Source organism: Myiozetetes cayanensis, unplaced genomic scaffold (assembly GCF_022539395.1).
Source record: "Myiozetetes cayanensis isolate MyiCay16 unplaced genomic scaffold, myiCay2020 scf4, whole genome shotgun sequence".
NCBI lineage: Eukaryota > Metazoa > Chordata > Aves > Passeriformes > Tyrannidae > Myiozetetes > Myiozetetes cayanensis.
The window spans coordinates 61,782,096-61,798,345 of record NW_026087631.1 but is presented as its reverse complement, the minus strand read 5'-3'; the positions used below and the strand labels follow the sequence as shown (position 1 = coordinate 61,798,345).

At 39.3% G+C, this 16,250-nt stretch overlaps 1 protein-coding gene across 2 annotated transcripts in view; it reads left to right on the top strand.

The window, feature by feature from the left end:
- Positions 1-16,250, top strand: part of RAI14 (retinoic acid induced 14) — an 87,833-nt gene that overhangs the window by 69,437 nt on the left and 2,146 nt on the right. For both annotated transcript variants that reach the window (XM_050329231.1, XM_050329232.1), the window contains exons 5-17: positions 2,159-2,223; positions 3,814-3,871; positions 4,062-4,132; positions 5,571-5,677; positions 7,822-8,000; positions 8,673-8,701; positions 9,629-9,715; positions 10,353-10,439; positions 11,146-11,203; positions 11,527-11,645; positions 12,151-13,662; positions 14,408-14,557; positions 16,038-16,103. In XM_050329231.1, coding sequence (XP_050185188.1) covers positions 2,159-2,223; positions 3,814-3,871; positions 4,062-4,132; positions 5,571-5,677; positions 7,822-8,000; positions 8,673-8,701; positions 9,629-9,715; positions 10,353-10,439; positions 11,146-11,203; positions 11,527-11,645; positions 12,151-13,662; positions 14,408-14,557; positions 16,038-16,103 — 2,588 coding nt within the window. The remainder of the gene's footprint in view (positions 1-2,158; positions 2,224-3,813; positions 3,872-4,061; positions 4,133-5,570; positions 5,678-7,821; positions 8,001-8,672; positions 8,702-9,628; positions 9,716-10,352; positions 10,440-11,145; positions 11,204-11,526; positions 11,646-12,150; positions 13,663-14,407; positions 14,558-16,037; positions 16,104-16,250) is intronic.

Sequence of the window (16,250 nt, the reverse complement as noted above, 5' to 3'; positions counted from 1 at the left end):
AGCCAAATTGACTTCGAATTGTGCTTTATCCCTCTAATTTTCTTTCTGCATGACCTAGTTATACTACTAAACTCATCCTGAGTTTCCAGCCCTATTTTCCATAGTCTGTAAGCTCTCTGTTTATCCCTGATTTCCTTCAGAATCTCCCCTGTTCAACCAAGCTGGTCATCTACCCCGCCAGCTTGCCTTTTGGCACACTGGTACAGCCTGTTCCTGTGCACTCAAGACTTCCTTCTGGAAGCACGTCCATCCCTCCTGTACCCCCTTGTTTTCAAGGTTTTTTTCCCAGGGTATGCTCTGGACCAGTCTTCCGAATAGGCCAAAATCTGCCCTCTGGAAGTCCAGCATAGAGGTTTTATTGATGGCTTTCCTTGCATCCCTGTGTATTGCTAACTCTATTATTTAATGGTCACTGTGCCCCAGACGGCCTCTGACCACTACATCTCCCACTAGCCCTCTCTGTTTGTAAACAAAAGGTACAGTGGGGCCCCTAGCCCCTGGTAGGCACACTTGCTTTTCTGCATAGAGAATTCAGACTCTAAAGTCCTAGAAAGTATAAAGTTTTTAAAAACTTCTGTCCTAATACTATATATTTCAGCATTTGTAGTGGACTCCAGGTGTAAAATAGTTGCTCAGTTTTCAAAAAATTATTATTTAAAAAAACACATCCTCCCCTACTCTTTTTATTATTCTAGGTTACATGAAGACCTTCAGTGTTGATTTTATGTTTATCCAAGCTATTAACCCCATTAACTTTACAGGAGTTGCAGTAAGACATTTCCTCGGGATTATGACATGGTGAAAACAGCTGATACAGGCCAAACCAGAGCTATTAAGTATGCTGTTTCAGTGCTCAAAAGTCCTATGCCTTAATTACTACCCCACTAGGAGAATGATAGGAGCTGAATTTGAAATTGGCAAACTCTTCCTAACAGATTCCAGTTGACACATCTGTGGAATCCGTGCCCTGCATTTTCTCTGGCTAGCTGAGCACCTGGATGAGCTGTCAGCTTTCTGTCTCTCCAGTAATGATCTGTAAATGTTGGGCTCATGGGTTCTGTTTTGGCCTCTGATTGCAGCCTGAGGGAATTTCTGTCATACATGTGAATGATTTGCCTCTATAAGGACGTGTCTGTGATACTGGAAGAAGCATTCATATTTTAAGCAATGATAAAAGAACATACATACCTGATGCAGACTATTATTCAGAATTCATACTTCATCTTGCCTCAGGATTTATTAGTTGTTTGGATAATAAGAGGTTGCCTGCCTACTTTCACCTGAGAGTATCAACCCACTGATCATTAGGGAAGTCCTTGTCTGTAAAAGTCACCTTATTTGCTTAGTTTACTGTCACAACTGACTTTATCTATATGGAGTAGTAAATCTTGCCTCCTTCTTTCCTTAGTCACATGGATAATTTGTTCTTTTGATGTCTTGGCCTGTTTAATTTTTCAGATGGTCTGTAAGATGAAGCTGAAGGAGAGACTGCAGTCTTTCATCACAAATCCGTAGTCAGTAAATCACTGTGTTGAATAGCTAAATATGAGCTCATGGGTGCTAAAAAAGTTAACTGCAAACTGATGTAGACCTGTGTTTGATATGTGCTTGCAGCTGCTGTATAAAATCACTGAATAGGAAATCTATGAGACACAAACTAAAGCAGGCCTGTGTTTGAGTCGTCTTCTCCATGCACTTCATGGATTATACAAATTTACTGTAGTGGTAGCTGGTGAATTCGGCTCTTTTACTCTTGGTGCCGGGTTATTGTTCACTGCCACATGGCAGAAATCATGAAGACATTGACAGACATCTCTGTGCAGTGAGGCTGAGTAATACAGGAAAATTGTTTTCTAAGAAACAAGACATAACAATCTTAGACTTACTTCTGCCAAGATATAGTCTGACACAGTGTTTGTGTTACTCCTTTACATGAAGCAAAACATTAAGATTATTCTGTTACCTGCCTGAACAACAATCTATTGGAAAGACATTCTTCTTTATTTAGGTTTTTATTTTATTTGCTCTACCCTTACCTTTTATTTGTCGTGATAGGAACAAGATGGATAATTCAGGATCTTGCCTTTGTCATGGAAGAGTTTATTTCTCTGCTTTGGCATGATTGAATAATTAATTTGCTTTCCTTTCATTCTTTTAGGACACAGTGCTTTACATCTTGCAGCAAAGAACAGCCACCCTGATTGCATTAAGAGGTTACTTCAGGTACAGTAAAAATTAAATTATATTTGATTTTTGAAATTTTCATCTGGGTTCACTAGGCATTGACCCGTTTCCTGCTAATAATCTGCACCACACTGCTATACTGTTGTCCTTTCTCCTTGACATCAAGAGAGACACATCAAGAGTTTTAACATAAAGCGTTTAAAGACCCTTCAGGTGCTGTGAAGGGATGATAGAAAATAGTGTGGTGTCTTCCCTGAGTCACAGTATTCCATGTGCAGCAGATCTGACATAGCTGGGTTGGGTTTCAAGCAGGTTGCAGCTTCAGTCCAGTTCCTGTGTTTTGTCTTTGTGGTTGGATGATTTGGAATTAGGTAGATTTGAGAGTTATATATTTTTTGCTTCTGGGGGGATTCTGATACTGTTCCACTGGAATGCTTTCTGTCTGTTCACCATAGAAACACTTCTCAAGTTTGAAATCAAAGAGGAAAGAAACCAAAGTAGTTTAGATCCTAAAATATGTAAATAATCAAATCCTCCATGAAATGAGGTAAAGGATAGTGAGGGATTAGAAAGGGAGTTGAGAGAATGGGGAAAGGAAATAAGAAAAAGAAAATTGAAGATGAATAGAAGATTCTCATGGTGTTTAAGCTGAAGATGTGCATTAGCAAGCAAAGCCATTGTCCATCTCAGCTCTCATTTCAGAAATACTGGTAAGTTTTCATGGTGGTGATCAGAGGAATGGAACAGATTTTTTCTAAGTTTGGAGTTATCTGTAAGTCTCAGATGAAACAGAGACTATGGATGAAATAATTAATAACAACCCCACCCAAACCCAATGGTACAGAAAGAGAACGGATCCCATATCCCAGCCTCTGAACTGTTCTTGCCTGGTTACCTCAGGGCTCTCCAACTGTCCTGCAACTGGTCCCATCAGTGTTTCTGACAACACTGGATCCCATTTCACTGATTCCCACCTCAGTATGTTGCAGGCTGACTTCCCTTAGTGGCCCACACCTGGGAAGGGTTGTCATTACCCACCGAGGCTCATTTCATTGCCGGTTCCTCCTGCTGCAAACGCCAACCCATTTACAGCACAAACAGCACCATCAGGCCGTCACTGGTGGCATCGCAGGCAGCAACTAATGTGTGTTTAATACTAAGTATGTTCTGCCCTTTCACGTGGCAGCTGCAACCACAGAGTGCTTTGGTTGATGTTTTCCTGGTTTTGCTACAATATGTAGATTTCCAAATACATTCACAAGTGAAAGCTCATTGGTAATATTCTCCAACAATTCATGCTCTTAGGATTGCCTTCTTGCTTCTGGGGACCAAAGTGTGACTGTGAGGAATGTCTATCTGGAATTGAACTAAAACAGGCTAAATAATTATTTTACACAGGCAGAATGTCGACATGTTTGTTACAGAATGCAGTAATCTATAAGATCTTGTTTTCTTAGAAAATCACAGATGTCTTGGAGGCAGTGCTACATTTAAAAGTCAAAAGTTATAATGTTTGATTTTTAGAAACACAGTGTTGTTCAGCACTCTGTTAGCATCAAAGATATGTTTTATTTTCTTTGTCTTGTTCTAATTGCTTTCTTTCCCCCTTCTCCCTATTGAACTGTGCAGAGTAAATGTCCAGCAGACAGCACTGACAATTCTGGGAAAACAGCTTTGCATTATGCAGGTAACTTCTCAGGTGAAAGCTTGCACTGTCTGTTTTGTTGTGCTTGATATTCCTAGCTCTACAATTTTTCTGTACCCTGCTCTTATGCTGCAGTGTTGCAAGTGGAAGCACAGAGCACAATTTTTGAAAATGGGGTGGGTTTGATGGACTTTCATTTTGGTTTTAATTTTATTTTATTTGGATCTTTTAGCTGCAATTGGATGTCTTCAGGCAGTTCAACTCCTGTGTGAACACAAATGTCCCATTAATGTCAAAGATTTGGTAGGTACCTCTTCTCTTGTGTACTTCAGATACCCCAGAGCTTTTGTCATCCCCCACCCCATGCACTTACCAACCTCCATCTCAGTGCAGCAGTTCAAAGCAATATTGTGATTGTATTTCTTTCTGGACTTCTCTGCCAGAGGAAGTTCCCTTTGCAGCTTGCCATAGCAGAGGTGTGAAAGCACTTCACAATCTGGTACCATAGCAGCAGGATTTGCTGATCATCAAATTGAGACACTGGCAGAAGTAGCTAGAAACAATTGTTACATGTTCAAAACATAATTAAAAGCATTCCCTTGACTCCAGTAGGCTTGGGAAAAGGTCCAATACATGGGTAAGTGCTGCAAAATTCCCACAAAGCCCAAGCAGAATATGATAAGCCTGAGTGGGAAAAATATATTTGATGTAGTCTAAAGGCTCAGGGATACTACATTCATTACTATGAAGTGTCTACAACCAACCAGGTCTGGTTTTGGGTGCGATGCAGCTGCCTTACAGAAAACCCTCAAATGAGAGAAGGAGGTGACCTAACAGAAGTAAAGCACAGGTCAGGTGGGAAAGCATAAAAATATTTATTTGTTTATTTTTGACTGTGATCCATGCCCTTCTTACCTGATCTAATGAAAACAAATATGTCACAGACGTCAGACCACAAATTTCAGCAAAGGCATTTTAAGGGCAGAAAAGGTTTATTCCATCTTAATAAGGGAAGGCTGTTGGAGTATCTTAAAAATGTCTTGGGCTACATCATGGTTGATCGTAAGAAAGAGGGAGTCAGACCAATCTCAGAGATGCATGACAAAATGGTGATAAGAAATGGTCAGAGTTTGGGTAGTGAACCTAACTCAGAAATCCCAGTTAGACACTAAAGAAAAAATAATCTCACCTCAAAGGTGGTCAAACACTGGAACTGGTACCTGGAGATGGTGTCACGTTGTCTCTAACTTTGGAGATGCTTAGAACTTAACTGGACAAGTCTTTGAGCAAGGTACTGTAATTTGAAGTTTGCCTACCTTTGTGCTAAGAAAAAAGTGGGAGAAAACCCAGATGACATCTAAGGGTGTCTTCCAAATATATTATTCTATGATTTTATGAAACATTGTATTTTTGCCTTGTACTTAGTTAAAATTATAATTTTTGTTGTGGAGCTACTGAAAGATATTGGGTAGTTTCAAAATCACTGTGTTTTAGTATTGAGCAAACAGCAAAGGGAGTACAAAAGCAAAAAGCATCCCTAATCTTCACGTTTTGCATCATTTCTAGCAGACAAGAAGAAATTAAAGTGAACTCAGCTACATTTATGCTATATAAGAAAAATGTAGTGATAGCACTTCATTTTTGCTATGTAGAGATAAAATTCATAGCTGTGTTCAAATCTCAGAGTCTTATTTGTAATTGGGTAGAATATTGTTCATAGTTTCTTTAAATGCATTTCTAGGATGGGAACATACCTCTGCTGCTTGCAGTGCAAAGTGGACATACAGAAGTCTGCAAATACCTTCTGGATCATGGAGCAGACATCAACACCAGGGATAAAAATGGAAGGTACAGCAGGTTAACATTTAATTCTTCCCCAAGGCTGACTGTCAAATGAAGCTTTTCTTCTCAAATTCTTCCCAAAATAGTTGATGTTAGGTGAAATAATCCTTTCTGTACTAGACATCCTGATTGTTGAGAAGGTTTGCAAAATTCTGCCTAAAGGGAAAGAAGAAACAGAAACTATGCAACTGTGAAACTAATGTGCCTGTAAGATTTCCCTTGGGCTGCCAGAGCAGTATATCCCATTTTTAAGTGATTCCTACACAAAACTGATTGATAGCACTTACCAACACATTACTGTCTAAGTGTCCCAGTTTGAAGTGATGCTTTTTTCTTGGGATGAATTAGTAACTGTTTCTTGGGAGCAAAATCTTTGGAGGGTTCTTTCTTCCACCATAATGCAGCCACAACAACCAGAGAAAAGTACAGAAAAGCTTTATAATGGAGATGCTGTTTTAGGAAGTGCCAATTAGAGATTTTTTGCATTAATAGATAGTGCATGTATCAGAAAACTGTGCTTAAAAAGCAACATCCTTGTAGTGAAAAATGCACTTGTTTTAATAATAGTGACAAAGTCTGTGAAAATTATGGACTGTTACATAAAGAGTTCGTTAAACTGTGAAGGTAAGGAAGGATACTGAGAAGACTTGGCATATACACTTCATAGCAGTGTTGGTATTACATATGATACAATGCTGATATTGTTCTCTGGCAGCACCTGCTAGGATAAGACTGGGCCCTAACTTGATTTTTATCAGTCCAAAGTTCATTAGTGCACTCTTTTTTTTTCAGTTCTCTAAAGAAAACTACTTACTTTGTTTGTTTGTGTGGCTTCCTCAGTGCTTTGAACCTGAGGTGCTGCACTCTCTGGGACCTCCTCCTTCTCCTCACTTTCTTACTATTAATCAGCAGACAGTGTTAAGACTTTCTTCTTGAATTGGATGAGTCATAGATAGGGCTATATTATTGTATTTTCTTTTTTAAGAAAGTACTACATGTAGAAGCAAGAAAATTATATAATATGAAATATGCTGGTTTACTTCTTGCTTTCATCGTGGTAAGGGGAGTGGGTACTCCTGCATCTCACATTCACAAAGGGGGTTAAGATTTTACTGAAACAGGAGAAGCCTTATTGGGAGAAGGGGATAACCTTTGAAAATGGTATCTCCAGATTTCCATCTTGTCCAGACTAAGTGAATCGTTTTTGTAACCTAAAACCTTCCCTGTGACTCTGGAGGTGTTATCCAAGTTGCCTCTCAGCACTACCTTTTAACACAGCACTGCAGCAGCCATCACCTCTCCAGGGCTCACCCATTGCAGGGAGTATGTTTAACTCATCAGTGAAACGTTTGTCTTAATATTTAGCAAAAATTATCACTGTAGTAACTTTTCAACTTCCAATCTGCACTGAGGAATGTGTTTGGCAGTAAACTTGGCCAACCTATTAGGCACATTTTCATGTTGAGAAAGGAGAATTATGCCCAAGCAGGAAGGCACTATTAGAGCACGCTTGAAAAGTGAGGGGGTTTGTGTGGCTTCAATTATTCTGTACATTTCTTATGACCTCTTCAAGTAATTGAGAAAAGCAGATACAACACGTTAGGAAAAGACTCCTTCTGCATGCTACCCTTACTCTAGGATCTGGCATTGTGCAGCTACCCTGTGTTGGAAAGGGAATGGTTTGTGCTCTAATGGACTTCTTGTGGGTTTTTTTCTTTTTTTCTGTTTTCCTTTTTTTAAGGTGACTGTAGTACAGGCTTTCAGGTCAAACCCATCTCTTGGACTCACTTTCAGGGTTTTTTGTGTTTTGTTGAAATCTGTTTGTCTCTTTTGTTTAAAAAGCAACGTGGAGGAGAACAGCAATGACATAAAAGCTTTCCTGCTGTACCACCACTGTAACTGTAGTGCAGCAGTGAGGTTTGTTCGTCTGACTTTATCCTGCAGCCATTTCTATCTATGACTCTCCTCTTGACCTCAGGAAGTCATTCTTAGAAATGACCTGTCTTTGCAGCTGGAGAGTACGAAGAAGAGGAGGAGGGACTTCATTGCACAGTAACCATCACACTTTTTTCCTTGAGAAAATGAGCTGCTTAAAGAGTATGTTCTTGATATTTATTCTCTGTGTTTTGATTTTTTTTTCTTTTGTTCAGAACTGCTTTGATGATGGCTTGTGAAGTTGGTAACCTTAGCATGGTGGATGCTTTCCTTAGGAGAGGTGCAGATGTCAGTTTAGTAGATGTCTTTGGACAGAACGCCCTACATTACGCCAAGCTCTCTGAGAATACAGGAATCCAGAACCTCCTATCATCAAAGTTATCTCAGGATGTGGGTATGTAAGAGAGCCTGATGTGCAGTTTGTCACTTCTTGAATGAGCTACATGGATGTTTAGCACTGAAAAAATTTACTTCAAACTGTAGTCTGAAATGTTGCAAAAGCCATTTTCAAGATTGTCTGGCTGAGACTTCCCAAAAGCTCTTTGCCATAGATGGTAATATTTAGTGTGGGATAAAGCCCTGAGGGCAAAAAGAGGTGTTTTGGAGTAAGAAAAGGTAAGTTGATGTAGAGCATTGTAAAGTTTTGAATACAATTTGGAATAGATGGTTTTCTGTTAGGTGAGAGAGTCCATGGACCACACAGCCTCTCAGCAGAGGGGCTGGAGAAGGAACTAAGGCAGGCAGAGGGTTTTGTGGTCAAACTAAGATGGATTTCCAAAGTAGGAAGCTTTGGAAATGGGGTGTGAAATGGGGTGTGAGACTATAATAGAATAAGAATTGTCATGATTCTTCAGATTTTATCTCAATATGAAACCCAAGCAGTAACAGAGAAAGGGTGTGATTCAGATGGCATTTAGAAAATATGTTTTTCATGTTTCAGACAGGAATTCAAAAATCAAGCTGTTTATCTGTGGTATGGGAAGTAGAGCTGAGAGGTGGGCTAAGAATGGCAAATAACTTTTCCTTTGTTAACTGTTATATATTCCACATCTTTTCTGCTTCACAGATACAAAGTCACCGACGAAAGCGAAGCAGGTATTTGTCCTTCTGGTTCTGAAAATACTCAGACTATCTAGACTTGTGCCATAAGAACAAGTAACTGATAGGACTGGAAGCAATAGTGAATGTCACTGTGAGATGTGTTGCCATGACTACTGTGTAAAAGGTTTTTGTTGCTTAGTTAAGAAATGTGTTTCAGGAGCATTGCTTTTAGACTCAGCTTCTCTCTGTATAAGCAGCCAGCACCCTTAGTGAGACAAGGAAGGGAGGGCGAGTGTGTGTGTGCATGTGTGCTTTCCTCATGGGTAATGCAGGAGCTTGGCTTTTGGACTCCCTATCTCTTCAAACTGTAGAGAAGGTGGTGTAGGAAACTATCCTGTTTCTAAAACATGTAATTGAAGGTTATCCCTGGTTACTGGAGACCCCATCCTGTGAGAATCCCAGCAGATTTAGGCAATTATATTAGTTTCTTAAATTTTGTGTGGAATATCGTATCTTGGAATGCGCATAAACCTTGTAGACCTGCTGCTGGCTGGGAAGCAGATGAGGCTGCAGTGCATTGGTTCATTCCTTCTCTGAGTGGACAGGTGGGTTTTTCAGGGAGCTCAGGCAGAAGCTGGTGGAGAGGAAAGAGCCATGAAGAAGGGCATGACTGGGCTATGTATGAATGGAATTATTTAAGATCACTGGGGCTAAACCTGTTGTCAGCTTCTGCTTTTTCACTAAATCTTGTTTGTTTTCACTGAAGCATGGGTTACAAGGGAGCAGATTCTTATTGTCAGGCATGTTTCATATCTTTGTGTTGGTAGAGATGTGGTCTTTACATAGGAAAAAAAAAGCACTGCATGAGCTGCTAAAGTTGATATTAATGTGGGATTTTTTTTTTTTTTTAATAAAACAACTTGCTCGGACTTTACTAACCAAACTAACAAACCTACCTTTTCTGGCTGGTGAAACTTTCAGCATGATCAAGGCTCTAAATTAAGTTCAGAAAGAAGTGGAACTCCAAAAAAACGCAAAGCCCCACCTCCTCCTATCAGTCCTATTCAGGTAAAGAAAAGACCAATTTTGAGATGCTTTTAGGGGGTATAAGGCGTTTTGAACACTATGTGAATTATGTGGGCTGGATTTGCTCTGTAACTGTTATTTTATACGCCTGTCTTACGAGTGCTTTTCCTGACGTTAGGATGACACCATGAAAGCGCATGTTGGTTAGGTTAAATAAGCAAAATTGCTTGAAATACAGCATGGCCTAAGATAAAATGTGCAAATGTTAGTGTACAATTGCTTCTTCAAATTCAAGTTGTCCTGGTTTTGCTGATTTCAGTAAGTCAATTATTCTGTATATTTTGATTATACATATATATATGTACACATTATTATTTGAATATATGCATATAGAAGTAAGAAAATGCATTTTGATACTATAGAAATCTGTATAACAGTTGGGTTTAATCTTAAAGGGGAATGTTACCTGTGTAATAGCTACAATCCTTATGTAATACTGGCTTAGAAGAGCACTAAATAGTTAGGTCTGCTTTTTGAAAATAATCTAGACTTGTGACTTATGTTAGTGCAGGGAAAAGTACTCTTTGTGTGTGTGTGTATTATATATGGGCACGTGTTATAGAGGTAGTTATATGTGCATGTACATATACATACCTATTTATATAAAAATCTTTTACAGCTTAATGATTTGTCCTCTCCACACTCATCAACTTCAACTCCCATGACTGGAAAAGGGCAGGCTTTCTTTGCTGATCAAGTGTGCAAGGTATCAGTGTTCTGTTCTTATGAGCTGAGGGAAGGAAAGTGCAGTATCTGTTTTGCTTAATATTCTATTTTGCTGACTTCAGAGTCTTCTCTGACCCAATTAGCTGACTTCTAGGAGTGAAAAGAAATCCAAATCTATTTACATGTAATTTATAAAGCAAGTGCAGATTACTCTAAAGTTTATCAAATGTGTATATAGAAATGGTCATAGATTAGTTAGTGGTTAGGAATATGGTTATGAAAGGAAGTATTAATGCTACAAGAGTTCACTTTCTAATGCCAGCAAAGGGCATGGAATTGAGCAGTGCAAAAAGAGACCATTTTACAAAAAGACATCACGGAAACAATTGAGTGTGTTCTATCTGATCTTTACCTTAGGGCATTGAAGATTTATTTTTTTTTTTAAATACTTGTCAATATATTGCTATTATTTATCACAGGGGCTGCAGTCTTTCAATCTATCTACATGATAGTTTCCCCTATTTCCTTAGTATTTAATGGGAATTGGGCAGTAGAACTTGAATGGCTTTAACAGACTTTGAAATACTGGACACCTGCTGCAATTAAATGGGACCTCAGAAATAAAAGAAATCCACTTTGACAGGCTTTATCGAGCAGGATCTATTCTGTCTAAAGGTCTTTTTTGGTGAGCTGTTCAACTTTACAACTACTTTCTGAGAGAACGTTTTCTTTTGATGTCTTTGCAGGAAGAATTCAGCTCCTTGCATAGAGATAATAAAGACAGACTGAGTGACAGCACAACAGGTATACAATTAATCCTTTGGGTAGGCATTTTAGGTGGCATGAAATGTTGAAATCTGGTCAGAAATCCTCTGTGCCTTTCTGCTTAGAACATGAGACACACTAAATATTGAGAGTAATGGTTTGTAATTCTGCTAGCAGCTTCCCACCAAAACCTCCTGCTTCTGTTGAGAGAACTTAACACTTTTCTGGGGAGTTTATAGGAACAGCTTGTTTGCTCACTGCATTTAGTGGTCATGGCAACAAACTGTTTAAATGTTAGAATCACTAACTAGCTGGCATTTCAGCTTTTTGAAAGCTTTTGAATCTTTTTTTTTTCTCTGAAGGTGCTGATTGCTTATTGGATGTGAATTCTGAAGCTGACCAACAAGACCTACTGCTGTTGATGCAAGCAAAGATTGCTTCTTTGACATTGCACAATAAGGAGCTGCAGGACAAATTACAGGTGGCATATTTTTGTGCTGTTCTGGTGCCCTCTTAATCTGCCAGCAGAACAAAGAGCTTCTTACTGTTTTAGTTGTACTCTGAAGATAATTTAGCGAGCTTGTTGGTAAGATCATGGAAACACTCTGCTCCAAAGGATTAAATCAGTGTTTTATCTTCTCACTTTTTCCATAAATTACTGAATAACTTTGTTTGTTATGATAACCACATTCTAAAAGATGTTGTTAGCAGTTGGGTTAGCACAATTTTAATTTGCATAGCTTTGATTATTAGCTTATGGAGATCAGCCCAGACTTTCAGAGGACCTTGGCACTTACTGCCTTCTCTCACTGTAGATGACTAAATGGCAGCAGCTGGGCTTTGAATTTTTCTAAAACTTTCTTCCATGGTTCTTTAATCATCTGTCTCTATAGGATGTAGCAGTGTTTCTTTGCTTGCTCTATTCTAAAAAAATATAATCTTATCTTTGTATTTATTGTGCAATTGTTTGTGTTTCTTTTGACCAGGAAAGAAAACCTAAAGAAGGGGATTCAGCTGTAGAACCTTATTCAACTCAAACGGAGTTTGAGCAAACAGTAGATAGACAAAATGAGTTCTTGGCTCAGGAGCCGGAGCCTACATCAAATGCCACTCAGACCCAAGAAAAGTTGACAGGTCCCAGAGAAGTAAAAATGAGGTATCTTCAGGAAGACCTAAAGGATGTACAGAGGAAATCAGAGAACTCTGAAGTCAGAAGAAGGCACCTGGAAGCTCAGGCCCAGTCTAGAATTCCAGAAACAGATCATTTAAATAGCCCAGACATTTCAGAAAATGGTTCTGATCTTAACCTGAAGTTCCAAGAAACTCAGAACAGGTATGAGGAAGCTGGGAAAGACACCTTGAATGTACAGAGGCAAAAGAAGCTGAGTCTTGTTTCCTCTGAAAGTGAAGAAACCAGTTCTGATCTGAGTATGTTAAAAGTTACATATGCAGAAGTTGAAACACTTAGGCAAGAATTGAAGAAAGCATTGGAGGAGAACGAAAGACAAAAAGAAAAAGTGAGAGAGCTACAGAAAAAGTTTGAAGACAGAGAGCAGAATGTGGCAAGCAAATTGTCTGTGGAAGAGTGTGAGGAAATGAAGAATTCATATTGTTCAGTTATTGAGAACATTAATCAAGAGAAAGCATTGCTGATTGAGAGGTACAAAGAAGGCCAAGAGGAAATTAAAAGGCTACAGGACAAGCTGACAAAGCAGACACAGCTGGAATCTAGTGCTGAAGCTGGAGAAATGAAAGATGTGATGCACAGAATGGTAGATGAGCTCAACAGACAACTTAGTGAATTGTCTCAGTTGTACAAAGAAGCACAAACAGAGCTTGAAGACTACAGGAAGAAAAAAACTCTAGATGATATAGCTTTGGACTACATTCCTAGAGAAGAACATGAGAAACTGATGGAGGTAACAAATTCTTTGAAATACAAAGCAGAAAATGAGTTATCAGAAATGCAATCCCAGTACACAAAAGTCTTAGATGAAGCAGAAGAACTAAAGCAACTGTTAGACACTCAGAAACAAAACTCCGTGCCACTTACTGAACACCGTCAGGTGATTGGTGCACTCAGAAATACCATAAAGGAAATGGAAGAAGAAATAAATGAGCTCAAAAAACAGCTTAGCAACAAGGAAGGTGAATTAAGAAACTTAGAGAAGGAGTTGCTGGAAGAAAAAGCTGCAATTAATGAAGCAATGGTACCCAAGGCTGCATATGAAAAGCTCCAGTCATCACTAGAGGGTGAAGTTAGTGTTCTGTCATCCAAACTGAAAGATGTAATCCGAGAGAAGGAAAACGTGTCCTTAGATGCTCTGAAACTGAGAAATGAAATTCTGCACTTGAAAGAAGCAAAAGAAGGTATGCATACTCTGCTTGAAGCAAAGGAACGGGAGGTGACTGATCTTCAGCAAAAGTACCACCAAGTTCAAGAAGCCCTTCTTGAAATTAAAAACTCATCAAAACTAGAAGAAGATAAAGATAAAAAGGTCAGTGACTCACTACAGTGCAGGAGTAGTATGAGTTCAGACTGCAAAACACATTGGGTGGTGCCCAAGGGACCTCACAGATGATGTTGCTTCAAGTGTCACATAGTGGTGTAACTTTTGAGTGTGTTTGCCCATCCAAAAATTCAGGGTTTAAAGTGGAGATATACATGGTCTTTCAGTTTACCTCTTTAAAGTTCTTCTTAGGTTGGGTTCACACTATTCAGGCAACTGAAGTCAAAAAGTGGGATTTAAAGCAGGAAGAGATTCCAGAGGAGGCAAGGAAACAAAGTATCAGCAAGGAGCAAAAATTCACTATTGTGATATCACTGTATCATCTCAAACTTAGTATGATCTGACTAATTTTCCTCTGCAGCAACCATTTCTGTCACTACAAATTTCTCTATAAAAAGCTATGCCTTTTGCTAGCTCTGAAAAGCTGACCTATGTTTGTTATGTTTGTGTCTTCAGCAGCAGAATTTGTAAAGGTGGTAAATGCAGTCCTTCTTTGTAAATATTGATGGTTGTCAGAACAAGGAGTACATTTTGAATAGACTGGACTAGGATGGGAGATAGAGAAGCATTGTAACCCTTTGCTTACATGATGTCTCTGTTTGTCCATTGAGTTATTTACAATTTGGTTTTCCCCCACTTATTAAATTGAAGTCACAAATAACTCATAGATGAGACCCACAGGAACACAGTCTGTCTTGGATCATTTGATGAAACCTGGTTTTTGCCTCCCTAGATCAATGAAATGTCCAAGGAAATAAGCAAATTGAAAGAAGCACTGAACAGCCTTTCTCAGCTTTCCTACTCAACCAGTGCCCCCAAAAGACAAAGCCAGCAGCTGGAGATGTTACAACAACAAGTGAAGCAGTTGCAAAACCAACTGACTGTAAGTGTGATAGTTTGTAAACCTAACGTTAGTCCCAGCTCTCCAAAGATAGAGGTGCTGTTCTTCACTCTGCTTATTTAAAGTGGAATACAGTCAGTGAGTACATGGGAGGGAATTTTCATCCAGAAATTCTGTAATTTCTCTGTTTCGCTGAAACATCTAGGAATCTGCAAGTCAAAAATTGCTCTTTAGAAAAAGTCTAGCTAAAGAAAGCTGTTTTCCCACATATTTTTCTCAGGTCAATCCAGAAACAAAATTCTCATGATGGAATCTAGTGACCAAATCTGATGCTGAGACCCTGTTTTGTGCAAAAATATGACCAGTGTGCAGGGGATTTGTGCTTAGCTAACTACCTAGCTGAAATAGTTTTGTTTTATCAAGCTTTCTGGAAGACATACTCACTGAAAGCATGAGGTTTCAAATCAAGCAAATCCATCTGTTTATGGAGAGCACAGTTTATTCTCTGAAATGTTGAACTGCTTACAGAGGGTTTTTTAATTATATTTGTATGTGTATGAAAGGTCCAATCCTCTAAGCTGGGTTGAGTCTTAACTGATATTTCCAAGAGCTTGCCTGCCCAAAGGAGCACTGTAATTCACTTTTGAGGATGAAAAGGAAGTACTGCCCACCAGAGGCCCTTGTCAAGAGCTGTGGAGTGACTCTGGAAGGAGAATTCCCAGACTGACACGCTAAGTGGCTTGACTGGTGTCTCCTTCCTACCTTCCCCAGCAGAAAGAAAGAAGAGTCAGAAAAACACCCTTGCAGCAGGGAGGAATAGTAGGCAGACAGTTACACACTGCATCCTGATCAGACTCAGACTGTTTCTTATTCCAGTCCTCCATGTCTGAAAGGATCCTTCATTTCCCACTGCTTAAGGACCAGCGAAGGAGTGTGAGGTGCAAAGATATGCAGCACATTAGGAAAGTGGGTAGGATTTAAAACAGGATAGAATCACTCTTTCCCTCTTGTAGGTTTGCTTTCCCAGCAGCTTCATGTTTATTTGGAAAGATGGTTCCTGGGTTGTGGCAGTCTGTGATCATTAAAAAAGAGCCCGGCTTTCCTTAACTGAGGGGTTTGTGGGTTAAGACCTTTGTAAGCACCTCTTTTTCCTTGGAAGTCATTGTCTTTAGGGAAGAGCTTAGCTGCAGTCAAGAATTGATTGGTCAGAATATTGTTGGCTTTCCTCAATTCTGGTTGCTGATAAGCTTGGAAGTAAAGTATGTGCTCATTCCACACCTTTGCACTTCTTACAACTGATGTTACCTCACCAGCTTTTTTATTGGGATGGTTGGAATTACAGCATTTTCATGGACGTGCTTCTGAGCAAATTTAGGCTGCAGAGTGGCACAGCAGTGTTGGAGTTGGTTTTAAATGCATGGCATAAAACTGGTTTGTAATTTCCCCTGTATAGATCTAGTTGAGGAGTCCTGAATTCAATAGTTCTGAGTGCTCTGTGCCTTTCTGCTTAACTGTTTTCTAGGAAACAAAAAAACAACATCAGGAAATTGTCTCAGTTTACAGGATGCATCTTCTCTACGCTGTGCAGGTATGGTTGCATGTTGTCAGTCACACAGTCTTGGTATTTTAATTAAAGATGCTTCTTCTGCAGATCTAGTAAGAACTTGGCATGTTGTATCTAAGACATCCCTCCCAAGAGGTATGACAGTTCAAGCACAAACTAAGCTCCATTAGG